The 27,763-nt window shown below is 37.1% G+C and overlaps 1 protein-coding gene and 1 long non-coding RNA gene across 2 annotated transcripts; one reads left to right on the plus strand and one right to left on the minus strand.

Annotated features, from left to right (window-relative positions):
• The first annotated feature begins 206 nt into the window (after positions 1 to 206).
• Positions 207 to 18,262, plus strand: KNG1 (kininogen 1). The gene is made up of 10 exons (XM_074912295.1): positions 207 to 401; positions 3,283 to 3,393; positions 4,382 to 4,466; positions 6,885 to 7,057; positions 8,774 to 8,881; positions 11,680 to 11,761; positions 12,894 to 13,060; positions 14,513 to 14,620; positions 15,591 to 15,680; positions 17,164 to 18,262. The coding sequence occupies exons 1-10, from the start codon at positions 207 to 209 to the stop codon at positions 17,869 to 17,871; spliced, it is 1,827 nt and encodes a 608-aa protein (XP_074768396.1). The 3' UTR covers positions 17,872 to 18,262.
• LOC141963192 (uncharacterized) lies at positions 3,383 to 27,160 on the minus strand. Its single transcript, XR_012634060.1, has 3 exons — positions 27,053 to 27,160; positions 25,983 to 26,123; positions 3,383 to 3,464 (listed from the first exon to the last, which is right to left on the minus strand). It is a non-coding gene; the product is annotated as an uncharacterized LOC141963192 (long non-coding RNA).
• Between the last annotated feature and the right edge of the window lie 603 nt (positions 27,161 to 27,763).

The raw sequence follows: 27,763 nt of genomic DNA on the forward strand, positions 1-27,763 counted from the left end.
CAAAGTTTATCTAGATAAACTCAGAAGTTTATTTGCAGTATAAACAGGGTATGATGAGAACTAACCAACCCCAGCAGCCCACTTGTTTTGTTTACTTAGCTATTGCTCCTGAAAAACAGTAGAGGTGACTAAAACCCTGTCAGGCATTCCTTTTCCATTTGGTTTTTAAAGAGCCTTCTAATTCAGGAGGCCTTTTTTGTCCAATTATGAAACCTTTCATTCTATTAGCACTGTGCTGTAGTTTTTTCTCTAGCACAGCCACCCCTCTTTCATTTGAGTTTTCGGACTGTGATGACCCTGATGTCTTTAAAGCTGTCGATACAGCACTGAAGAAATACAATGGAGACCAAGCAACTGGTAATCAGTTTGCTCTATACATGGTGATGGAAGCCAAGAGAACTGTAAGTAGACTTTGCAAAAAACCAGAAAAGTTAGAATTGTTTATGCACTCTGAATCTGATTATCTCTATTGCGCTCGTAAGAGAGCAAGCATGACAGCAAAGTGTCTTCCAGAAAGGTTTTAAAAAATCGAAGAAATGACTTGCACAGTAAGACACTTGTTACCATGACAAGCAGGGATGTATATTATGTTCTCATCAATGGGACTATGCATGCTGGTGAATTGCTTATTAATGCAAGGACTAAAGAATAGAAAATTTCTATCGCTAATACAATTTGTCTTACTAGTCCACTCTGTTTTCTCTTTTCTCTGTTGGGAATTCTACCTCTTTCCATCATCAGTAAGGTTTACAGATGAATGGCAAAAATGCACTTACTAAAAAACCTCTTGACTTGGGAAGAGCTGGTGTAACACACAAAAAAGAATGACCTGATAAAATTTGGCAATACTGTGAACAAATTGTTTGTGAATATATTTGATTGACATTAGTCCTGAGTCACAGATCTATCTAAAAGCACTAGGTGGTATTTTATTCGAATAGGGTGACAGCTAAAATTACAGAAGAAAAAAAGAATGAAACATGATCCTTTGTCTGGAGTCCTTCTGTACAGTTAATCTAACAAAAGAGTATTTACCTCTGAGAGGCATACAAAGATGATATTACCATAATAATGACAAGCATTACTTTACCCTAAAACAACATTAGCATTTTTTTCTACTGGATTGGATTTTCACATGTAAAACACAAGAAACCCAGTGTCAGAGAGAATATTTTGCACTCCAAAATCACAAGACACTTACCTAGATAGAAAGGGGACATGAATTGTTAAATGCCTTACAGTAAACTACCCACATCTTCTGGCACCTACCCTCTGGTTTTCCTGTTTTCAAACTGTGGAGATTTTAGCACTTAATGACAAAGACTAAAATCTGGCAAACCCTCTATATAATTAATATTAAACAAGTGAATAGTCCCACCATCTTCACTGAACTACACACATCCTTAACAACAGCCAAATGCAAACATCTTTATATCAGAGCTGTAACACCACCTTCCTTTTACTGATGTTCCCAAAGGACAGATATAAGTTTCAGTATTTTATCTTAAGCAATGTTCTACTCTTAAGAACACATATTTGTTGCAATTATTATTCATCTTTCCTTCTCTAGCTATCCATCTTTCCTTTTCTTTAAAAGATCTGAAGTGGAGATCAATTATCACTTTGAATCATTGATCTGACTATGATGTTAAATAAAAAACAGAGAAAAGGAATCTACAATAGAGGTTTCCTCATATTCAATATTCTTCTTCTGAAAAGAGTATAGATTTTACTCCTTGCTAGTCTTGCAATGTTGAATGCATTAATTAAATAGCTGGTTATTACATATTCATGTACATTCATTATTGATAAGGTAATAAAACATAAAAGCTGACTGGTGAAAGACTGAACATGACCCAGTTAAAGGCATAGCTGTTCATAATAATAATGAAATAAACCAACAACAAATAATGTACAGAAACAATATCTTTTCTCACATATTTTCTTTACTCACTGAGCTGATTTATTGCAGATTAGAATCCTGTAACAGAGAACAGAATTTAGCTCTTTTTAAAACCACATCCCAGACAGTATAATCTGATGCAGCTCCATAAATGTCAATTTACACCTGCTGAGGATTAAGTCCATTGTAGTTTTAGAAACCTTTCATCCTGTTTTACAACCTTCAACCATTATACCAGGTACCTCTACACCTCTTTGTAGTTGTAGCAATACACAACAAGAATTGAGAGAAAACAGAACATAACTCTGTGTCCACACCAGTGTAAATCCAGTATATTCCATCCGCATCAGCTCGGCTTCACTTTCTTGGTACCACTAAAGCAAGAATTTATCACTTAATTCTTCCAGCAGTATTATTTGAGGATAACCAGTGTCAAAGTACAGCAACTGCCTGTGTTTGCATTTGAAAAGCCACATTGGCAGAACATTTTTAGTGGCTGTAAAAGATTAGTAACTTCTGGCTTTATATCTCCTCTAAAGGATAAGCCCTAGACCTTGCAGTGTGCTAACGTTACCTGTCGGCACAGGCTCACTATTCAGTTTATGGTAAGGAGAAAATGCCCCCTACTGATTTACCGATGTCAGAAAAAACTTCCACTGGCCAGGCCAAACTTTGCTTAATACTTTGTATTTCATCTTACAGGATTCCTGAGGCTACCCTCGTGAGCAGCTCAGCCTTTAATGCCTACAGGAAAACTGCAGGCACTGCCAAAGCCTGGCTCCAGAGCATATGCCCTCCTCGCCCCTTTCCCCTGAGTAGGCCGGGCAGCTTAAGTACCCTGCTACCCTAGAGTAAAGGCAGTTCGGGCACTGCCAGGCTGCCTGAGGGCTGCTGGCTGCTGTTTCTGGGCTGCCTGTAGGGTTGTACAGAAGGAAAGTAGACAGATTTGGGAGGAGGCCAAGAGTGAGAGCGAGGGAGTCAGACAGGGGCACAGTCCAAGCTGGTAATTATGCTAACTATCCAAGCAGCAACCCAAATTTGCTTATCTGGAGTACATTTGAATATGAGTATAAAACCTAACCATTTCTTTCTGGTTTTAAAACCCTTGGTACAACAAGTTAAAATGAAGGTAGTTGAGCATACCGTATCTATTGTATCAACATATTGTAATTGTAGGTAAGGGCTCAGCAGTATAATTAGGTAAGTTAATTATTGAACTAAGAAGATTTGGGAGACCTTGCAGGGAGACCAGCAGCTAATCCGAAACCATACTATAAAATATAAGGTAACCAATGAATAGTATTTACCTTCTGAAGCTCTTATCTATTCACTTGATTTATTACTATGCAAATGATGAAATGTATATTGTTTTTATCCAGGCAGGTCCTAACACACAATTCTATGTGAAATATCGAATACTAGAAACCACTTGTGCCACTGAGGAAAACAAACTCTGGCAAGACTGTGATTACAAAGTACCTGCAGAGGCTGTAAGTATCTGTCCTCTTTAGAAGGTCTCTCTGTACAGCAGCATCAGCATCGTGACCAGGACTGCAGTTGCCTGGGGAAAAATACAGTAGAGAATTAAACTCTTTTAGCTGTGTTGCTTTTGAGAGCTTATAGGACCTAAAGTACATACAGAAATGTTTGCAACTCTAAAGTTAACCATTATAATCATGAGTTTACCATTATAAACCTGAATATGTGCAGAAGGGAACATTTCAGCTCTTCAAGATGAAGGTTCACAATAAATTCAACGGAAGATACATGCACTGTGGGAGTGTGAGGGCTGTAAAACTTTCTATTAATTATGTATAATGGAAACCTGCATAACCTAATTGACTTCAGATCTGCACCAACGAAGATACTGACATGGAAGCCACTATGGCAGGAAAAATTACCAGAGGGCTTTTAGCAGTGCAAAGCATATCTGGCTCATGCTACTAGAGAGCACCTAGAGAAGGTACGATTGGGGCACACACACATATAGCGTTCAGGAACGCTGCACATTTCAGTGGAAGTCACTCTTATTTCACACAGTACACAGTGCAAAGAAAGGGATGATGGTGATAATATCATCTGAATAAATGATTCAAATGAAATGCCATGGTCATTGCTGCATATCTTGTACTAGCGGAGAGGAAGGTAGGTAAATACACAATTTATACAGACTATTTACAAGGGTATGTTTATTTTCATTATTCTGATTGTAAACAGTTAGTTAATACACATCAATCATGATACAAAGCAATCTTTCAAATTATCTGCTCAGTTCATTCCCTGCTCTCCTCACAATCAACAAATCAGTTCCTTTTCCAGTAACAAAACAGCAGATTGGACATTACTACAAATGTACATATGAACTTGTACCCCAAACTCAATTTGCAACTGTCAACTTTGTTCAATACCTAGAAGAATATATAGCACTGTATTTTTCTTCAGCAAATTTAAGACAAATGCTGTCATGTGTTTTTGCAGAAAACAGGAGAATGCACAGCTCGAGTTCACTTGAACAATGATGAAAAAACAAGTAATGTTTCGCAAGATTGCAAAATTTTTCCAGGTATGTAACTGTTTGGGGCAGCACTCGACAAGTATGAATGGGAAAAATATAATACCGAGACTGTCAGGTGATTTTGAAGGTGGGAGTTCCTTATCATTCTATTCAGACAATTTAAATAATCTTCCAGAAGCAACTACATGTTAAAGATAAAATTTCACTTTGCTGTTATACACATACAGGCTAAGTCAGTGAAGCACTGGCAGTTTCTATCTAGGGTAATGAAAACCCGCACATGCATGTGTACTAAGTTTCCTCAAACACTGGAATTATACCAAGTTAAAATGAATTCGCTTAAGACCATAAGCATATGACTAACTTAGAGACTAGATGTAACTTGTCACACTTTAATTTTCTGTCCTTACTTATACAAGTATGAAATTGTGCCAGAAATTACTAGGAAAACACTTTTTATAACAAAATTGTACTTAAATTCTCTCCAAATTAAAAATGACTAAATTATTTGCTAAAGTTTACGAAAACGAATATTTACTCCCAGCTAAAGAACAAAAAAAAAGTTTCAATTACAAAATAAAAATCTAGCAGTGATGTAATTATGTGAGAGAGACTGTGATATCTTTTAGACCTTAGCAATAAGCAATAAACTGTATTTCTTGCCTACATAGTAATTTCCTTTATTAGAAAGAAATCACATTGTTTTAAAGTTTTGTAACTGAGATCTCTATATGCCTATGTCTAGTGTTCATGTACAACATACCCAAGCTAGTTTTAAAATATCCATTCAACTGGTAGCGGGAAGCTAAATGCATAATAACTACAGAAGCATTTAACATGATTTCTGAGATGTTTGGCAGCGTATCTTTGTTTTTTGTTCTTAGTTATTGTGTTTAAAGCTTCAATGGCTGTACCTACAGCCAGTGTCCTCCTAGGAACTGCAGTACACACAAACTCCATGTTCTGCTACTGAATAAACACCGTTTACTTTAGACACATTTGTAGGGCAATGGTGACATCTAGTTGCCAGTAAAAGATGTGTGAATCCCACAGAGAATGCACGGGAAATCTGCATTTGAATCTTTGCTTAGAAACCTAAAGAAACATACATAAATTAAATGAATCATCTATTCAGCCTAAGTAGCTCATCTCTTCTTAACAAGTTATAGCAGCTCTGAAAAAAAAACACACATTTGTTCAGCACTTACAAAAATGCTGAGACCACAGTTGGTTTAGAACTGGGTGTACTGTTGTTTTATTATCTCCTTCATGATTACTCCCTGAAAGCACAGTCACGTTTTTTTGTAACATGTATATATTTGTCATTACTGAGTCAAAATAAGTGATGCTAGAAATAAAGGTCCAGACTTTGTTCACGTATCCCTTGGAGAGCTAAGACTAAATAGTATTGCTTATACTGAGATATTAAAAATGTATAGAGGAGCCAAAGCAAATCCAGAGGATTCAAACAGAAACAAGAGACCCGAACTGGTGAGGGATTTGCCCAACACGTTAGGTACCACACTGCTCAGCCTTCTTGGTGGAACAGTTTAATCATACTGACCCTGGACTGGTTTTCTGGCTGGTGCAAGCTGGCATAACTTCATTAAAGCCAATTTATGCCAGCTGAGGATCAGGCACACAAATTTTACTTCAATTCCACAGAGACCACATATTGTCCTACATTCATTCTCAAGCTCGCTGAATCATGAAATTAATTTATGTACTGAACTATAAAATTAATTTATGAAAATCCAATCCATGATTACTAGAAGGGAAAGAGAGTTAATAGGATTAGTAGTAGGAAACAGAAGTTTGAGCATCACTGTCAAGCTTGTCCATCCACAGCCAATCCAGTTGGTTAAGCCTGAAGGTAACACCGAGTGGTAACTGGCAGCCATCGTGACTAGCAGGGGGAGTTCAAACAACACAGCAACAGAATAGTTCAACTACAGTACCTAAGGAGCTCAGAGTCAGAGCAGTTCACATGGGTGAGCCAAAACATCCTGCCAAAGTCCCCATCCTATCCATGGTGAGGACAGTAAGCAGCTGCACGCAGTGGGTAAGCTTTGAAGAATCTGAAGAACATCTCCTTAGTTATAGCTGGTTCTTCCCTGACTGTATGAGAGGTGACCTTTCTTTAATGGTGTCAAAACTACATGCAAGGTTTTTCAGAGATTGACTCCTGAACTCACTTGTTCCTCTGAATGAAGCTTGCCGCTGAAACCCTGAATCCTCATACCACAGATGCCCCCTTACAACCACAAACCAAAGCATGTTTCTAAATACAATGAATATCTTTGCAGGCCTTGAAACTTAAATGTGGGGTTTGCTGATCACTTCAATTAAAAGCAGGAAAGGTTCTTGCTCATTGAACCTTTTCTCTCATTCCCAGATAGGAAAAATTAAAACCTGAGGCTGTTTTACACGAAGTCCTATATTTTTGTTTGTTTCTTTCTTTTCCAGCTGCACTGAAGATACCACTTGCTGAGGCTGCATGTCTTGGATGTTTTCATCCTATATCAACTGACAGTTCAGAAGTGTCAGAAATTCTGAAAGAAGCCATTGAAAAGTTTAACAGGCACAGTGCTGAACCCGCCCTTTTTAAGCTTGTGGAAATAAAAGAAGCTCAAAGACAGGTTTGTGTATGATTTTTCTCTAAATTTTACAAAAAAAAAAAAAACAAACCAGGTACCTTAGTTGTTTTATGTACACATTTCTGATTTTAAGGTGGTTTATATTTCATAATAAAAGCATATGAAATACATCTACTATGTAGACCCTGTAAATCTCTTGATTTATAAGGAATCATAAACGGTTACGTACTGGATTTTCAGAGCTGTCAACTTTACAAATTGATAGCAACCATATTTTTCTTTATCTGCAGTTGCATCTAACCAGCGTTTAGCACCAGTTTGTTTGCCTTCAGTGCTGACACAGGCATCTTGTGTCATCTCAGATGCACTTGGGTATTCCACTTGGCCTCTCCCCGAAGCTCCAGCAGGAGCAGATCTCTCCTAGGTTCCGTGCCAAAACTGCCAGCCTGCACAGATGTCTCGTATATCTACAGCCTCTCAAACAGCAGCAGGCAGCTATGTTTTTGCAATGCAATAGGACCCATATGTCAGCAGCTGTTGTACACTATAGGATGGGTAAACCCCATATAGGAAAAATGGTTATTAAAAACAAAAAGCCAGCATGCCACCTGCTGAAAGATTTCTGCACACAGGAATACCTGCTTTGCAAGAAATGACAGCTCAGGTCACAGAAATTCTATGTCATATGGTATTCTATGGAACAATTATTCCCCTGTGAAAGGCTCTCCTATGAATTGGTGTGATGCTGCTAGAAAGTAAAGATTCTTATTTGGTTTTTAACTAGTTTATAACCCCACACTAAATATAAATACAATTTTCTTTGAATGTGTGTGTACTTACTTAGCCAAAAAGCATCTTGTGGTATCACGTCAATCTGACCCATGATTTAATTCACACTGTCCTTTTTCTATTTACTGATGGCAACGATCATCTTAATCAAAAGACAAGCTTACACAATGTTTAAGCCACATGACAAAATGTCACAGACAGACTGCAATCCAGCAGCTGGAAAGAGAACCATCATGTCACTTCTGGCCAACAAAGACTAGTCAGAGCCCTCCATTTTAATTGATCCGGGATGAAAAGTTCCTATATTTGATTTTTATTTCCCCTTTTTAATCCAATGCTACCTGACCCAACACTGTGCCATGCAGAGATTTCATGGCTGAGAAGCAATAGCCACAGTGAGGAAAACTGAACTGCTTCCTGAAGAGAAAGTGGAAAAAAAAGGGTCACAAATCTGGAGAAAAGAGCAGGCGAGGAAGGTAAAGCCCAAGACAGACACAATTATAGGTAGATGATAAATACAGGAGCCTCAATAACAAATTATGCCAGCAGTATAAAGTTACATTATTCAGATACTGTTTTACTATGTCCCACGCTCAGGAACATAGGACTTGCCAAGCTGTATTAGTGTAGTCATCTATCTAGACCAGCTTCCTGCCACTGGGAGTAATAAGTAACAGATACTTTAGAGGAAAGTGCAAGAAGAAACCAAGTATTATGAGACTGCAGGCTTGCCAGAAGTGGAATTCAAATACAAAGTGCACTTGTAATATATGCATGACTTTTAGTTTACTTTTTGTATCACAAGACTTTTTTTGCTGTCCATGAATACTCTATGGCTAAGTGACTGCAAAGTGATTTGATGGATGGAAGGCACTATAATAGTTTTGCTTTCTTTCTAATCACATTTAATAGTTTAACTTCCAACTTTGTATTGTTTTACATAATGTATCTCCTAAACATCTGTTCCAGGTGGTAGCTGGATGGAATTACATAATTAAATATGAAATTGAGGAGACTAATTGCTCCAAAGACCAATTTCAAGATTTAACTCCAGAGTGCAAACCCACTTCAAGAGGTGTAAGTAATCTTCAAAATATCTTTACCAAGAAAATATCATATTAACAAATATTCACTGAGATCTGACTCAAGAAAATATTTATAGTCTTATTTCACTTTGAATGAAGTTTAAATCTAGGCTTATAGATGACTGTCTATTTATGCAATTAGAACATCGATGTCTTCTCCTGAATCAGTGACTAAGATAACCATGGAAATGTTTACAGATTACGGAATCTAAACAGTCTCACACAAATAATAAATCCCTTGAGAAGTTTCTATCCATATATTCAAGTTATTCAGGTACAACCCAAAAAGAAATAATCAAAATTATCTCCATTTTTCCATCTTAAGACATATTTTCTAAGAAAAGTAAGTAGCTGAACTAGTACTTAACCTCTACCACAGTCCAAATAAGAGAGCTTTGAAAGAAGTTTATTAACAAACATACATACTCTAGCTAAACAGTGATGCAAACCCAGGTACATTCTCAACTTCTCTGACCTGTAACAGAATTAAATGTTAAAAATAGAGGGTTTGTGGCTGTCTACTCCCCTCCACCCCCTTCTTCTTAAAGCAACAGCCACCAGTGGTGGTCATGATGGCTGCACCTGGTTTAAGCTGGACTCTAGGGAGACATGATGCAATAGATAAGGGCTATAAATCTTGCTCAACAGCTGAGGGCTAGTTGAGCATGTGGCAACCAAAATATGTCTGGTATGCAAATATGACTGTAAGTCAATCACCTTACTCTATAAATAGTGGGTAGCCCCAGGGCTGATGGTGCTCTCCTGCACGGCAGCGGGCTGCACACCAGGATCTCCCCTTGAGTAGGGACACTTCTTAAGGTTACTCCTCGAGCTGGAGAGAATCATTATCACATCAGATACTTGGTAAGTGAATTGGGAATAAGTATGCTGTAACTTTGAAATCTTAGCTAAGGGATGTAAAAGATTGAGTGTGCACACATAATCCTTTAGACATAAACCGTTGACCAAGTTTGGGACTAGGATTGGATCCAGCCACACCCAGACTCCTCTCTGAAAAGGAGTTCAGAAAGCAAGGGTATCTATTCTGAACCTCATGATTCAATGGAAGGGTGTCCCTGACAGTTTTGTCTGACCCTGTCCCCTATGCAGTAAAAATCAAGCATACCTTGCCATTGAGTCTTGTTAAACCACTGTCGCATTTACTATCAAACTTTGGTTTATATCAGTAAACATACTGCTGCTCTCTCCTATGAGTGAAGTGCATCACTCCATCCACAGCAGGGTTGCCCTCTCAACCAAGCTCCCTGAACCAGCTCATCAGGGGGTCAGATAAATGCTTCTGTAAATACAAGGTAGAGGGCAGGAACACAGAGTCATAATGAACAGTGGTGGTAAACAGGAGAGGAGGAACCACAGGAGTCCTGACTCGTGCCTGTTTCAGCTGTTGTGGAAGTATACTGTTGAGTGTGACATTCAACAGCTTCTCCTGTTCAAAAACTACTCCTTGGATATCTCAAGAATGTTTCAGAAGCATTGATCAAAAAAGGAAAGAATGACAACACTGTGGTATATAATAGGAGAGTGAGAATCAGACTGGCTGGAGCAAGTCTCTCTATTACCTAGGCTTGCTCTTAAACCTTAAGCTCATTCACATACTGCTTTGATCATTCAGGGTTTGTGGGATTGGATCTTTATTACTTATCCTCCAAACCATTAAGCAGCCTTGCTAATAAATCATTGACAGGCATTAGTAAATATGATATTCCAAAAGTATGCTATACCTTGGAATGAACAAATTAGTTGTTTCATACCTTTATTCAGCTCTGTACTACTCATTCTGAAATAGGAAGACTAGAATTGCACCCTGTATTCAACACGCATGTGAACCACAGAGCTATAGTGGGGCATAATGTCATTCTCCCTAACCTGGATAATAAGCCTTGACTTTTTTTTTTTCTTAAATTACTTTTTCTAAACAACTACTAAACAGATTTTTTTTATGGATGACATTTTATAAGTATCTGTCATAGCCCTAAGATCTTGAATTGTTACAGTCATCGTCTTCTACAGTTGATTAGTTTCCTTTAGAGTCCTTAATAAGGGACTTCACTGAAACCATTTTGAAAATGTACGTATACTTTATCAACAGGTCTCTTTACTCACTTTTGCTGATGCTTTTGAAGAACTCTGACAAATCTGCAAAATATGACTTCTGTTTACAACAAAACCCAGTTCTCTCCTTGATGTATTCATACCCCCTAGTTCTTTCCTTATTACCATTTCTAATCACTTGAATGGTACAGACATCAGTTTTGTAGGTCTATAACCTTTATAAAACAGAACAGGATCAGCATCTGCTTTCTTCCAGCCCTAAGATATCAAAGCAATTTTAAGCTAGTCATCTACTACAGTACCTTTAGAACACCTGAGTAAATGCAAGAAACTCCATAATATTTGATTTGTTAATTGCATAATCTTCTTTTTCATCTTTACCATTTGAGACAGAAATTTCAGTGAGTCCTCCATAAAATAGGACTCTGGCTTGAAATCCTCCCCCTTTCCTTCTGTAATGAATACATACAAATAGTTCGTTTAGCTTCTCTTTTATGGTTTTATTTTCTCAGAGCAGTCCTTTCGAACATTGATCATTTGTTGGCTCTGCAGACTGTCTTCTTGCTCTGCAGGCTTCTTGCTCCCCATATATTAAAGGAAGGAAGGAATTAGTAGTAGTATGCTTGACTTATTCTGTTAGCAGGCAGGTATTAGGATGTGAACTTGTTCATTATTTCTAAATAATGAGGAGCTCTTTTGGATTTTTTTTTATTCCAGCGTGTAGGTAAATGTGATGCCAAAGCATATAAAAATCTTCAGGCACAGATCATAGATACTGCAAGCCAATGCAAGTTTCCAGGTATGTCACAGGCACTATCAATTTTAAAAGTTCTGCAATTTTCTGGGTTTTACAATTGTAAAAAAAAAAAGAAGAAAAAGACAACATTAAAATGCAAGGGATGAAAATGGATGATAGTAACAGGAGAAAGTAATTCTTCTGTGACCAGAAAAGCACGGCCTCTTAATGAAATATTACCACAGATTTTTTTCACTTCCTACAAGTATTTCATATGCAGCCAAAAGTTACATTTTATCATTTGTATACTACCCTGTTTCTAGGACATGGAGCTAGTTGCTGACTCGCATTTGGAGATTAAAAGATACAAACTCAAAGAGTATAACAATCCTACAAAAATTAATTATTTTCCACCACAATGACAACCAAGTTAATATCACGTTGTTTAAATAAGTAACTTCTAACTTTCCAAAGGGCTCCAGTGTACTCTTTTGAAAGGCAAAGGAGCTGAAGACTTTAAGATTTTGTCCAAAATTGATAATTCACCTATTGATACTATCACTGTTTATTTCATATTGCATGGTTATATTTACATTTGATATGTTAGAGGCTTCTTTCCCCCCCACTAAATAAATTACTTGGAATTTATAAGTTCATTACAGTCAAACTCCTGAATCAATTATCCTTATTGTTACTTTTTCCTCCAGCCATTTGGCACAGTTTACTGCAGCTACAGAGCTTCAGAACAGGGAGTACAGTACTACTCCATGTAGCATGTGCTGCATTCTCACCCATTCAAACTTGGTTTTCTTCAAGAAGTTATAATGATATTCTTCAACATACTCATTCATTGCCAATAACATGCATTTCTTGTTTCACCTGATTCGTGTCCTTCCATAGGTGTAGATGTTCCCCCTCTTTATTTGCTAGTTACCCGCAATTGGTACACAGTTTTTGTTTCTATGGGAAAACTTAAGTGTCCAATGCAACACTAAGTGCTGATGCAGTGCTCTTTTAAATAATCAAGACATGATAATGCTGTTCATGTAAAACTCAAAGATATTTTGGTTTCATTTGATAGATCCAAATACAAAGTGTTCCAGAAGGCAGGGGTTTATAACTAATTGTTTTTCCCAGCCTTTATCTACATTGAACCTTTTGCTCCTTATATCTGAAATCTGTTCGTTTCTTTCAGTTGAAGAACCAGTAATTCCTGGCATTTATGGTGGTTGCCCAAAGACTATCCCAAAAGACAGTCCAGAACTGAAGGAACTACTGAAAGTTTCTATGGAAAAGTATAATTCCGACAGCAATGATGAATTCTACTATAAAGGTGGAGAAATAGAAGCAGCGACGGTTCAGGTTGGGATATACCACAGAAACGAGGAACAGACATGGCAGTGTTATTGATCTAAGCTGAATGTTAGCTTAGTTTGTATTTAATTTGAAATAATGTTTTTCTATAAGTGTTGATACATGTGGTAACTAAAACATCCATGCAATTTTTCTTGCAAAATTTTATCCATATTGTTTTGCATTCAGAAGTTATTTAAAAATCTCCCATCTCTTGATTTTTTTTTAAATTATTTTCCTTAAAACAACATGATTTTAAAAGCATGGAGAAAAAGTTGACTTAAGGTATCTGATTTCTGTATATCTACCCCACAGTTTACCAGTCTAACAAACTTTTAAGGTAGAAAAGTAGAAACTACCCACTTGATCCACCACCTCAATACTCTATGTTATTTTAAGCAACTGTCTACCATACAGTAGATATAAGCTCCAAGAAATGGGGCTTCCGAATTTCCCTTAGATATGTTAATTTATATACTGATTCTGCTGCTAATAATACTCCAGCTAGATTCACAAGAGAACATCTATGCATGACTTAAGATATACAGATAAATACAATTGAGTAAAGATGAACAAGGAATCAAGAGGATAACATTGGTCAGCATTTGCCCTGTTTACTGTCCCAACATATCAAAACAGAGGTTTAGGACAGAATTGAAAATAAGGCAGTGGAGTAGTTCAAAAAATACTTTGCCAACAACTCCTGAAAATGAGGAGTACCACTGGAGAAGGCACTAAAAGCACACTGGAGTTTTTCTGAATAGTTCATATTATCTTACTAATAATATCTGTGTTTTTTCTTCATTTAAACCTTTTTTCTTCTTTCAAACTTTTTTCTTCTTTCTCACTTTTCATATCATGACTGATATTAGCAGGTATACATTTTAAGAATAGACAAAATAGACAGAATTTCATGTTTTGCATGCTGTCTCTGAAGCAGGATATATTATCTTGGGCTCTGTAAAACATACTAAGAGAACTCGTACCAGGCACATTCCTGAACCCAGGCAGTTTCTCTCCTTAATGCATTTGGCAAATATGTTCACTTTTAACTGAGCCTGTTCATCACACACTTCATTTTACTCACATTCCAGTTTTCTTACATCATATTTGGCTCTCTACAGTGGTGTCTCTAATGATTTCATTTGTTATTAATGAAATTACTACAGGCATCCAATAAAGCAAAGCCAAAACTGTGGCCCTGATATTATTCTGACCTTTCTGTTTCCTTCAATTTCAATGCTGGAATTTTTGCAAATGGGAACTGGAGTAAATAAGTACATTGATTAGAAGCAGAGAAGTTTGCTGCCAAATATTTTAATATTGTTCTTAACATATGTTGTCCCAGTGGTCAGGACTTGTAGAATATAAGTGGTTCAAGCTTGTAGAAAAACATCTTTTCTGTGAACCCTTTTCAGTAAAATGCCTTCATCATGGAAAGCCTTTTTGCTAATTTTTCAGGCGGTTGCAGGACAAAAATACCATTTAATATTTGCAGTCCAGAAGACAAACTGTTCAAAGAAAGAGTTTGAAAAACTTCATGAAGACTGTGAAACCATGCCAGACAGTGTAAGTCACAATGATGTTGCCAACTGTTACGTTCCTAACAGACAAATTAATTTGCACCAGAAATTGTGAACACTTAAGTGAAATCATATCCTGAGTTGTGTTACCTCTTTCAGAAAATTTTTGTTTTAACAAGGACACTTTTCTCTGTTCATAACCCAAGACAGTGACAATGGCAGTAAAACATGAATCTTAAAGTGAGTCACTCCAACTGCAGGATCAGTGTTCACTGCAAAGCAAAAGGAACTTTCTTTTGATAATAATGAATCAAAGAAACAGGGGGAGGAGGCTGCTGCAAAATGAAATAGCTGATGTACTCCTTATTCTGTGGATTTGCAGCTAAGGAAAACATGGGATTGGAGTGTTATTGGCATGCAAAGGAGTGATGTTTCTGGAGCGCATGATGCTGATACTAGGAAAATGTGTTCCAGCCACTGGAAAGTAATGCTGATGGGGCCAGAACCATTGGCAAGGGAGTTGGTTGGGAAAGAAAGGTTTTATTTCTCCTCTCTTTTCCCACCATATGAATAGTGCTTACCTGTGAGATTTTAAAATCAGCAGGCACTAAATAGGAAAAAAAAAAAAGCCTCTCTATCTCAATTTGCCAATTTTTAGTAGGAGAAACACCATTGACAAACAGTATTTCTTAGGAATATCACGAAGATTAAACAGTTAGTGCTCTAAAAGTGCAGGAGATGAAAAATACAATTTTTCAAGACTCCATCTCCAATCCAAAGTCAGACTGAAGTGTTCACACAGGCATACTATAACCTCAAAATCTAAGCAGAGATGTGTCCCAATACAGAAGTCTTCATCACTAAGATGGATTTCATAGATATTTGGGTAGAATTCCAAGTATATTTGTATTTAAAAGTATTGATTAGATTTTTTTTTTCTTTTTTCATGCACGACTCTCTTACTTTGTGTCTAATGTTTTGTGTCCTTAATGTGTTGATTTTTGTTTTGTCGACAGGTACCATTGCCATGTGAAGCACAAATTCACGTGATCGCAGGGGAGGATAAAATCTCTCCCCAGGTTAACTGCTCTAAAGAACGATCACTGGTATGATTCCTCTTCATTGCCCATCATCATAAGTAGAGTACAGAACAAAGGCAGTCATTAAATTCTTTATCCATTCCAAATTATCCCATATTTTGTACCAAAAATAAAGGAACTCATAGTTCTTTTAACAACCTCAGTAATGCCCCTCTGACCTCAGCAACTTGTTACATCGAAGTTGGTTTCACCACAAGGTGAGACTGGCCAACACAGGGATGACAGAAATGCAAGAGTAACAGGACAGAGAGCACACGCTGCCTATTGACTACTTTTTTACATTATCAGTTCAGCTCTGAAGTATCAAGGCTCATCAGCTCCTTTAAATTACTATTCATACTGGGTTTAAAAATCGAGACAGAAATATATTTGGCAACACAATAACTATACCCCATGGATTTCAAAAGCATCTGCGAATCTTTTCATATCTGTAGAGGAACAGATGTCCTGCCACGAGTTGTCTCTGTAGAAAGATCCTTCAGTTTCCTTCCTACCCAGCTCCACAACTAACTACCCCTGAACATGGGTCAGTTTGAAAATCTCAGAATGCAACATAAATCTTTTTTATTATCAGAATTTTTTTTAGTTCTGGTGATTGCAGGTTTTTTAATAGTGAGATTGATTAACCTGCATTTATAATCAATAACTTCACAGTGCTCAGCACCTGCATAACTAGTTGTTCATTCACTATGTATTAACTAATAAATGTCTCTCCTCTTTGTTTTCACTACAATACTGTATCCACACCAACTTTCAAATTTAGCTCCACCCCAAACAATTCTGATTTGCAGTTAGATAGTGATCAGACACTTTAGTGGACAGAAACGAAATCCATGTTGGATAGGGATTGTACACCATGCGTTCGGTCTTTGTCTTCCAGCTAAACAGCAATGGGGAAATGGAGTTTACTCAATAACTGAATGCTTCATATTATCAGCTTTAACCTATGTGTGTTATTTCTAAGCAATCTTATGAAATGCGTATTTCAAATCTAGAAACAAAAAATTGAGTAGTTGCATTTCATATAACAAAACAAACCAGATCTTTTGTATATTCTGGTATTGAGACTACCAAGAGATGTGTTAACCTTTAGTATAAACTGGTTCTACACATCAGAGTGTTATACTCTAACAAGTGCAGGGACATTTAGTCCTAGAAATCAACTGTATTGTTCATAAATTAAAACCAGTACACGTTTTCCTCTCCATAGTATCATTCTCATGTCAAACTGGCAGAATTTCAGTGATATATGAATTGTTCTTTTAACATATAACTGCTAAAATACTCTGGAGTTATCTGAGGCAATGTTTATGTTTCCATGCCTACCATAGATAGAAAAGATAATTATTTCGTTTACTTTAAAAATCTGAGAACATATTTTTGCTATATGACTCATGTACTGCAACAAGCCAACTTCTAAATTTCCCAAATCTGAAGCTATTGTTCTTGTTCATGTAACAAATACGACTATTATTGCAATGTTTTTTAGAGCATACTTCTAAGAAGGCCTCCTGGATTCACACCTTTCCGAAGCTTTGCTATACAAGAGGAGCCAAAAGAAATTTCATGCTCCAATATAAATGAAGAAGAAAGGCAAAAACCTGAGAAAGAAATGAGAGAAGGTGGTGGACAGGAACCAGAAGGTGAAGGTGAACCTGAGCTTAAATACAGGCATAAACATGGGCATAAACACAGGCATGAATATAAAAAGGATCGTGAGCCTGACAAAAGGCATAGTCATGAAATTGGTTGTGGGCACAGGACTAGCCATGGGTGTGGGCATAAAAAACACAGTAAACAAGGTAAACATAAACATCCAACCCCCAAATCTTCTGAGGAGTCCAATGAAAGGGGTTTTAATCAAAATGAAACCCTTCCATCATCCAGTGCTGAAACAGCACCAGAGCTAGTTAATCCTGGGGTTGCAAGAAAGGAAACCAGTATACCTGCAGAATCACTAATTCTTCCTGACACTTCTTTATTTAATGGGTTGTCAGATCGCCCAGAATCTCCTCTCCCCAGATGTCCTGGAAAACCATGGAAACAAATTATGGACCTTCCAGCTCCTTCCAGCTTTACCAGAGAATTCAGAAATGAGGATCTCTTGCCTTCTGCCACAGAAGACATCAATCCAGCAACAGAAAATTCAACACCTCCCCAAAACAAAGACCTTGATCTCTTAGATGCTTTACTATAATTCAAACATTGTAGGATCCTTTTCAGAAATTATACACAGAAAAATAAGATAAATACTGCCTTTTGAAATGTATAAAAAGTGAAGAGGCACAAGCTCCTATTCTGTTAACTAAGATATTCAAGTAGGTCATCAGCACTTCTGGGGACCTAAGACCATATGGCGATAGTCTGTATTTGCATATATTTGCAAAGATGTAAATCAGGCAACGGCACCAACGATTCAGAACCCATCTAGTAAAGGGACCAGGCAAGTCAATAGCCTTCTGCTGCAGAAGTTAAAATTGTATCTTATTTGCCTCAAGTTGCTATAAGCACAAAGTGAATCACTGCATCATATCTCACTGAATATGTTTAAAGCAATGGCACAAAGAATGTCACAGATTACATGAAGAATCTCAACCAAATATGGGTAAGACAAAAGCAAGCCAATAGAGAGCAAGGATGTCTTTCTTAGATGTCTGAAATAATATTTCTCTAATCTACTGGAGTGAATCTTTTAATGAACAAAATAAAATAAAGGAATATGTTTTACCTGTCAATTTCTTTAAACAAATTAATATTACCACCAGTCTATCACAGCAGGTTGTTCTGCTGAGTAAGATAACAGAGACAGCTGAAAGAATCCTAAACAAAGCAGCTTTGTTATTCCCTATGGGTATTTATGTTAACTACGTAGTAGAGGCAGTATGATTGACAGATTTTCATGTGGCAGAGGTGCACAAATATTACAGATCAGATGACAAAATTGCAAACACTTGAGTTACCTAAAATTTGTTTGCCTTATTCCATTATTAGGTTGTGCATACTTTAGAAACTGGACTGAATTTTCTATTCTGGGTATCTTCCAAAAGTTGAGTTTTTGGTGGGATACGTTAGCTAAAAAGCACCAAGTATTTCTGGCAAACTGAATATACTTTCCCTCTGAATGGATCCAATAACTTATTCAGCTGAAAAAACACCAAGCAATAAATAAATACTTTAATGCCAGATTGGTTCACCAGTTCGAACCACTACCTGGTCCCATAAAAGGTTACTGAAAGGGTAAGGTGCTACAAACAGTAACACTTCACTGACTGTTGAAAAAGACCGCATAGCTTGAAACCACAGTATAAGTATCCTCCAACATAGCTACAGAGACAGAAAGGATATTCTCTGAAATTTTTCATCCCAACTACTAGGATTGCTGTAGCATCAAGACTCTACACTCAACAGCTAGGAACGCGTCCTTCTTTTGCGTACTATGCTTCTATTGCCATCACCTCACTGGTGAGGAAGAACTAGATAGATGAAGACTACTCAGAGGATGTGAAACAGATGGATCAACAGGATAAGGAGGTATTGGCACAAAAGGTTCAGGAGGATCCTGAAAGAGAAGATAGTTACAAGAAAGGTCAGAAGACACAGAAGTGGAAAGAGCAGAGGTAGGGTGGAATGATATGGACAGGGTAAAAAGAACAAAAGAAAACAGCAACTTAGTGGCAAAAATGGAAACAGAAAGAATGGGATGGGGAAGTGGGTGAAGGTAGCATGGTGAAGAAGCAAAGAGGACAGGAACTGTAGAGGGGAGGTAGGAGCAAAAATGAAAAGCAAAAGACCTGCAGAGGAGGGTCTCTCCAATTGTAACAGGACAGTCACTTACACATCACAGAACTGAACTCATACTTTCTGAATCTAAACATCCCCTGACAGCGTAGGCACACTTCCCCTCTCCAGTGCCTGGTTCCTACAGAGGTAAACAACTGTCTGTGTTCAGTTACCTCCCCAGCTCACATGGTAGATAACTACACTGTGAGAAAAAGAACTCAACCCTTCCGATAGTCCATGTTGAGCAAGAATCACTGATTTTGCACGTGCAATTTCTTTTTCTTCATTTTTCTAATTGCATTAAAAGCCACATTAAAATGATATTTTAAAAATCAGGAAGTTGAAAATTAGAAAGTGTCCCTGTGAGTATAAATTCAGCCTGGTTATGTGCATCTAAACATTTTATTTTTTTTTAACACAGTGTAATTGGCTGGCATATAGGCATATATTAGATAGATGCATAGATGGATAAGTTATTTGTCATAAGTGGTGATATACAGTCAGAACCACTGTATTTCCTTTCTTTCTGAAAACAAACTTACCAATCTTTAAGAAGTCATACAACTTAGCTGGAGTCCCATTTTAAGGAAAGATATAAAAATAATAACTCCTGAATCTATCATTAATCAAATCCTGGTTTGTTTTGGTTTTTATTCCTTTCCTGGAAGGATAAAATGAAAAATTTATCTTTTTAGCTCATGACAAGTACTAAACTTAAAAGCTAGGCAAAGGAAAGCCTTGAGAGTTATCTTTAGTTGTTTGCTTTTGTTTTTTCTGAATATTGACTGGTATGATTTTGGCTATAACTGGGAACTCTTTGTGTATGCTGTATTACTAAAAGGAGTATAAGTTCAAAACAGTTTTTCTTTAAATTATTGTAGCAATTTAAGTAATTCATGCAAAAATTACAATAAAAGAAATAAAGATGCAAAGATGAGAAAAACCAAGTTTTCTTTCCATATCCAATCTCCCTCATCCAAATGAGAAGATAGTCACACTCTTTACGTATTCTCCCTACAGCGCATGACCATAAGTAGAGAGACAGACTGAGTGGTCAGAGCAGGGTACTAAAAGCCAAGACTCCTAGGTCCTTGACTGCACTGAAGTTACCACATGCTACAGTGATGATGTGAGGTTTCATTAATGTTTAATATAAAGATGACCATTTCAATTTTGACTTCTTGTTTTTATAATGTGCAAAACTAATTACTTTTTAAAAAAAAAATCATTCTGGAATAAAAATCAAAGTGTTCCAGTCTAAAAATTTTGAAACAGAATGTTCTGATATTTTTAGAATGGAACATTTAAATTTCTCGTTGACGTGTTCCCACAGAAAGTTTTAATTATAACAAAACAGCACTTTCTAACAGAAAAATATGCTGTCAGAAAACTACTGACCAGGGCTTTTCAGATCTGCTGCTGACGAGCTCTGCAAAACTATCAGTTTCTCCTATGGCTGGAATCACGCTGGAGATCTCTATCCAGTGCACCGCAGAGCTTAACAAGTACTTTCCTCCTTGGTCAGCAGGTGGCAGATTTTTTGCCACAGGTTTTATGATCTCCAAATTCGGGTTTTGTGATTGCCAGGAAAGGTTTAGTAGGTTTAACGCTCAGTGTTTCTTCTGGGTTAGTAATACTGTAGATAAAAACAGCACATCTGTGCAATCTGTTTTAAATATTAAGCTCTATCAAAAGAGCATAAAAATTTGCCAAGTTACTTATTACGAGCAAGGTGTATAAATATGCTCTAAGTGTAATTTCATTGACATAAAAAATAATAGCTAGTCCTGCACCAGAAAAATTGCATTCTTACTGATACAGATAATCGGAACAAGGAGTCTGGAGTATAAAAATATGTCTGAATTAAACCTCTGTTCATGATACTGCTGAGATCCAGAGCCACCTGATGGCCATTCTGCAGATGTCTGGATTTAACATACTCTCGTTCATTCCATCTGTGGCAGTAAGACAAAATATGTATTTTAACTGATGTATGAAAAATTCCTCAGCTTTACTATGGATAGCCTATTGAATTTTTGCTATGATTCCGACACAACTTTTTACTCACACTTGACAATTCCAATTATCCTCTAATGCTAAATTCACATAGCTCTCCTAACTAGTTATAGGACATGTACAGGCACCTGACAATAGACAATGGGGAGAATTAACAACGAACACTGGCATTTGATAAGACATAAGAACCCATTTCTTTCCTTGTTTTCTCAGGTTTCTCATCCAGCAAGATAACTGCTCCCAGTTTAGGAGTACCAGCTCTGAGGATAGAATGGGTGTTAAGTGGCTACAGAATTAGAAATTACAACACTGCACAGCCATTGTTGTATAGACAAAGCTGTATGAAATCTAATATACAAATTCCTCAGATATTCTTAAAAAAACAAAGGGAATAGGTATTTTCAATTCTGTGACCAGCTACTCACAACTCCTAATTCTGCTGTGTTTACAACACTACATTAGTATAACTCAGCTTTCACAGTTTTAATTAAGCTTTAAGTGATGTTCATTTAGTAAAATGTAATTAATAACATAATGTTTTTACCATGTTCTAAAGTAAGAGGAAAGCTGCTTTAAGGAAAAAAGAGTAAAGGTTTTCCTAATTGGGTAAGGCATCTTGCTACAATGAATACTAACATTACTGCTGTTCCTGAACTGGTTTCAATCTGCTGCTCAGTGAAAACCCAAACACAAGCTCCAAAGGAGTAACTCCTATCAGTATGGAGTAACAGGGATTATAAACCTGATAGTGATTCTTTTCTCTTCAGCACTGACAGTGCTGATCTGTGTGTTGAAGATCAGGCATTAAACTACTGTCTTCACGCAGCAAACTATTTACCTTGCTGTTTCAGTTCAAAGTGAGTCACAGAGAATTAGAATTTGCCACAGAATCCAGAGTCATCCCAAAGAAGTATATTTGTTTTAAAACTGAAGAGCCTGAACCCAAAATATCTTGTATGAGAAGTCCCTGCATGAATGCAGTGGATGACTCTCCATCTTCCATGGGATGTACTTATTAGAGGAGCCCTAACAGACCTCTTGGCTTGAAACAACAAAAATAATCATACGAGCAAAAAACAAGGGAGAGAACAAACAAAACTGATTAAGGCAGAAAATTAATAAGGATGCACCTTTTATCCAGGGAGGTCATGTTTTTAACTGAAACTTAGATTACTATAAAAAAACACAAAGAGTTGGGGTAGACAAGAATGGCGGATTACTGATATCAAGGGGGGAACATCATGCTCATCAACAGAGCAGGGGTAGCTATAGCATGTTTAAAGAAAGACTTCGAACTACATGCTCAAAACACTATAGTTCAGTACCTTGAGAAATCCACCAGACACAAAGAAATTTAAACAATAAAGGAACATTGTTTTATTTCTTATTCTAACCTTTAAACATGTCAGCAGAAGTTAGTTCCTTGCCATTCAACCCAATAGAAAAAAGATTAATGCCATAAAGCATCAGAGAAGCAAATCTATTATAACTGAATTCATTCATATGTGCCAGCTGTTGTCCTAACTCTACATTAACTAAAAGAATAGTAATGCTCACAAAATTTTTAAAAAACCCAAGAGGTATAACAGGACATACCTCAACTTTCCAGGAATCAATCAAGTATTGTCAATATGTTTTGTAAAAAAAAATAAAAAACAAACCAAAAAAATCAGTTCTAGAATGTATCTAGAATTCAGACTGATCGTTTAAGCAGTATTGTGACTGCTAAACTAAAATCTCTTCTTTGAGCACAGAGGCCCGATTTTAAATTCTGCTGAGAAGCCTGTGCTCCCATTAACTTTAAATAGCATTGTGGGTACTCAGCATTTCCAAAATCAGGCCTTGGAGCACTCAGCCAAAGCCCATGGTGTAGAAAATTGATACTATTTGGAACAGGCTGAGATAGACACTGAGCAGTGCAACACCTTGCAAGCAGAAAAAGGTAATTATGGGCAGCATTAACCCTCAAAATAGCTCTTACATTTTGGGAGTTGATGCAGGTCCTGGCCTTAACCACAACAGCACTAGCGGCTCAGTAGCTTCTTTCCTGGCCCAAATACAGGAATTAGAGTGTTCTGGGCAATACTTTGCCATACTTTATTTTCTTGACCACTCCCACAATACAAGTCAGAGGGAAGAAGTGGGAAAAACAAGCATAAACTGCAAGATCGCCTCTTTCTTCAGATTTACATATAAATGTATGGAAAGGTTAGTAGATTTACAGACAACTCCTCTGCTTTGTTTAACTGCAGATTAAGTTACTTTTCTACTGTAAGACAACCAAGACACCTTTGAAGCTTTCACTAGTTGATAGATCTGTTGGTTGTAGCTGACAGTCTAGCATAGGAATAGCATGGATATGAAGGTTATAATGCATCTGCACTCCATGTCACACACTGGGCATAGTTAAACAGCCAAGACATGTCTGTATTAGTACTACTGTACCTCTTCTCTTTTTCACTGTACATGTTAGCCACTATCAATTAGAACCAATGAATATACATACTATTTGCAAACTTGTGAGAATAACCTGTCAATTAGCAACACTGTGCTTCTGGCTACCTGTTTTTGTCAGCGAAGAACTACGTTAAATTGATCTAAGACCACAACATTAACCTTCCACTAAATATTTATTTAAAGCAACTAAATTTTAGTCTGCATAGGGACCATCCATTCCTTCTTGAACAGTTACTCTACACAGAGGTGTTTTTTATACAGTCATACTTGTCTAAATAATTATTTCAGATCCCTGCAGAACCCAAACTGTTTCGATCCACAAACTGAGTGAACTTCTAAAATGCAGCACCTAATGCTCTGTGGAACTCAGTCCTAACACAATTATTCAATTCAGCAAAATATTAACAACTGTTCAGAGCAGAAGATGACATTGCTGACACTGAACTAAATCACAATCACTTGTATTGCCAGGGGTTGCCTCAATCATGGATCACTTGATCTTCATGTGCACTGGATTAAGACTTGATCTTCATGTGCACTGGCTCAAGGGACCCACACAAATCTTAACAGGATGTCATCAACCACTGACTGCATTGGAGACTGCAGTAAATAAAAAGAATGGTTCTGAAGACTGCAGAAAAACTGTCTGCAGCTAATGAGTCTGACAAAATTTGTGTGACTAGTAAAAACACAATTACACATCGAGTTCCTCATGACATACCTTTGAAATGGCAATTGATGCATTCATGATCAATATACCTCGCCCAGTGCCACTCATGACTGGGAAACGGCATGTATGAGCTAAATGCTATAATCACAAAGAATATCAATTTCACAGCGAGAGACTAATGCTAAAAAAATTCTGAATCCCTAATCTAATCTATTTTTATTTATTTACAGCCTGAATTGGTGATTCTCAATCAAGGTAACTGGCTGGTATAGGAGAAATTCACTCTGACCTAATCTTCAGACTCCAGGAGAAATCACCAAACACTATCTGATAAATGGTGATAAAGTGCAAAACAACAAATTGTAAGGAAGGGCTGTTCTATCCAAGCACGCTCAATACTACAGCAATCAGCTGGTTAAGCAATAGCAGCATACTATTATCAACATAGCTAAAATAGTGTTATTACTGCCTCTAAAGGTTGTTTCATTCTCATCAAGGCCCCACTGTGCAAACATCGCAGTTTGTGCTGGGTTTGCTGTGCAGGGCACGCAGGTTCATCTCAAAAAGGGCCAAAAGACTGAGAGAAGGAGCAGGTGAAGGATAGTAAAAAGCTGCAATATATAACATGCTAGACAAATGTAGAACCACCAGCAGCCACAGCTTTTGGATGAGTGTTTTGCAGGTAATTTTTCAATGATCATTAAAAAGATTCCACAGAAAGCATATCGTCAGTTCTGCAGTCAGTATTCTTGAGTATCTAAGATTTACTTTTCAGTTATTTATTATACATTTTCACTCAAAAAGACATCTATTAGATAAAAGAAGATGAAAGATCATTGATAAATGTTTGATAACAGATCAAGTTATCATAACAATCTTACCAGAAAAAATAATTTCACTTGCACTTTGAAAGGTTTCACAGCACTGCACAATAACAACTGACACATTTTAATACATACAGACAGAATTCATCAGCTCAAAATTATGCTAAATTTTTTTACCGCCACTTTTTCTTCTTGCTTATCTACCTATTGAGTTTTTTCACAGCTGTCTGTACCCAGGGGAACAATATTAATGCCAAAGTAGTATCAAAAGGCAGCTATCTTGAGGCAGCAGTGAGTATTTTCTAAACCATAGTCACTCTTCTTCTCCCTCCCTTCTTTGCAGTATATCCTCCTGAAAGCATGGGAGTGCGCTTGCTTGCTCATCACTCTTGCTACCCTAAACAACTGAGATAGCTTTGTTCTTCTGCACCAGCAGTTCTGCTCATGAACACTGAAACTGAATTTCCTTTTTTAGACAGCAAGGACTCAGACTTTCTTCCTCTTCTCCCTCCCTCTGCCTCCCCTCCCCCTCCTACAGTCTTTGCTGTGCCCTCATCTTACCTTCAACAGCAGAAGAAATCCATGCTGCAGTTTTTTTCCTCGTTAGCAGCTCTATGGCAACAGCAGCTCTGAGGCAGCAGTCCTTTACGGTTCTCACTTTCCTCGCTTTCCTTCAGCATAAAGATACACAGTTCGTTTGCCCTGTAAATTAGCAAGGATAATTCTGATGTGATGTAAATTAACAAACACAATTCCAATGTGATTTCAGCAAAAAAAAAGTGTGCTGCCAGGGGTACAAAGTTGCATTCCCAGAAGAACTGAATGTTAGCAATGCAAATGAATAACAGTAAAAGATATCAGAGAACTCCTTTTGAGTAACAAACTGTAAAAACATCTTTGTGATAACTCAGCTTTTGTTTAACAGAAATGTGAAAAAAAACCAAACTGAGCTTCAGATACACAAAATATCACATCCAAATGAAGTCCTGAAACTCTACTGAGTCTTTAGTTGTTATTAACACATAAATGAAAGAAGCAGTTTGTTAAATTCCTGCTGAGATAAAAGGAATAATATCATATAAGATCTTGTAGTCTCATAACCCATGGAAAAGCGTATATCAGAATATATTTAGAAACGATAACACAAGCTACAGAGGACAAAAGAGCAAGCAGAGAAAAAATACCAGTAACTGGGTGGTTACTGAGAACTATAGTATCTGCCTGCTTAGAAATTAGGGTTTTCCTGACTTTGCTACTTTTGAATTAATCAGAATGAGCTACAAATAAATGTTGACTCTGATAGCAAATAAACAATTCCTTAACACTCAGACATAATTATTACCAGAGGCTCTTAAAGTACCTACTTTGAATTGGCACACATATTTTTCTTTATATATTTATTTCAAAAAATTGACAGTAAATTATATTCTAATCACTTTCAACACATGCATGAAATAAATGAATCAATATATTTCTGTAATTCAGCATGAACTCTCATTTCTGTCTCCTTCTGTGTAAAGAACAAAGGTTTCTGGCCACTGCCAATTGCTGTGACACAGCATGTTAAGGTGCATGCCTTGTATTAGCACAAGTAAATCTACAGTTACTCCTGGCTAAAATAATATGATCACCTGCATCCTGTCTGTGCTTGCATCAGTGGATGTCCATGCTTGCTTGTGTCAGTGGACCCCAGGAAAACATGGGCAGCTGTTCCTGGGTGCAACCTGAGAGGAGAAGAATGAATTCCCTGCTATCCTGCACCTTACACGTTCATTTTTGTCTCCTCTAGCAGTATTCAACTAGCATACAAAATAATATATAACAGCATTCTGGGATGGGTTAAAGCACAAACAATTGGGACTAAAGACTGGCCTACAGAGGCTTCCTAACACTAAAAAGAAACCCCAAACAATAGAGCAGAACAGTTACAAGACAGCTTCTTAGCAGCCAACTTGGCAGCTTCAGCTTCACGGACACATCCTGACAACAGCATCCATGTGTAACACTGCAAAGAGAAAAGCCTTATAATATTTATATTTTTCATCCAAAAAAAATCTCAGGATTAAAACAAACAAACAAAATGATTAAACAAGTCACAATGTTTATCTTCATTAATTTTTCCAACTTTTATGCAGGTAGAACCTCAGTTTCCCACCCAGAACTGACTGCTTTGTCGGCTGAAGCACAGCACATCAAACAATCAGTCCCAGACTTGAACAGTCTACAATCTAAGAGATCCTTGAAAGACAGGAGATTAAATTTCCATTTCACAGGCAGGTGAAACAAGGGCACAAATCTGAAATTACTCATCTATAATTTCATATTAAGCCAGTATCAGTGAC

The sequence above is a fragment of the Athene noctua genome, chromosome 8, assembly GCF_965140245.1.
Source record: "Athene noctua chromosome 8, bAthNoc1.hap1.1, whole genome shotgun sequence".
Classification (NCBI taxonomy): Eukaryota; Metazoa; Chordata; class Aves; order Strigiformes; family Strigidae; genus Athene; species Athene noctua.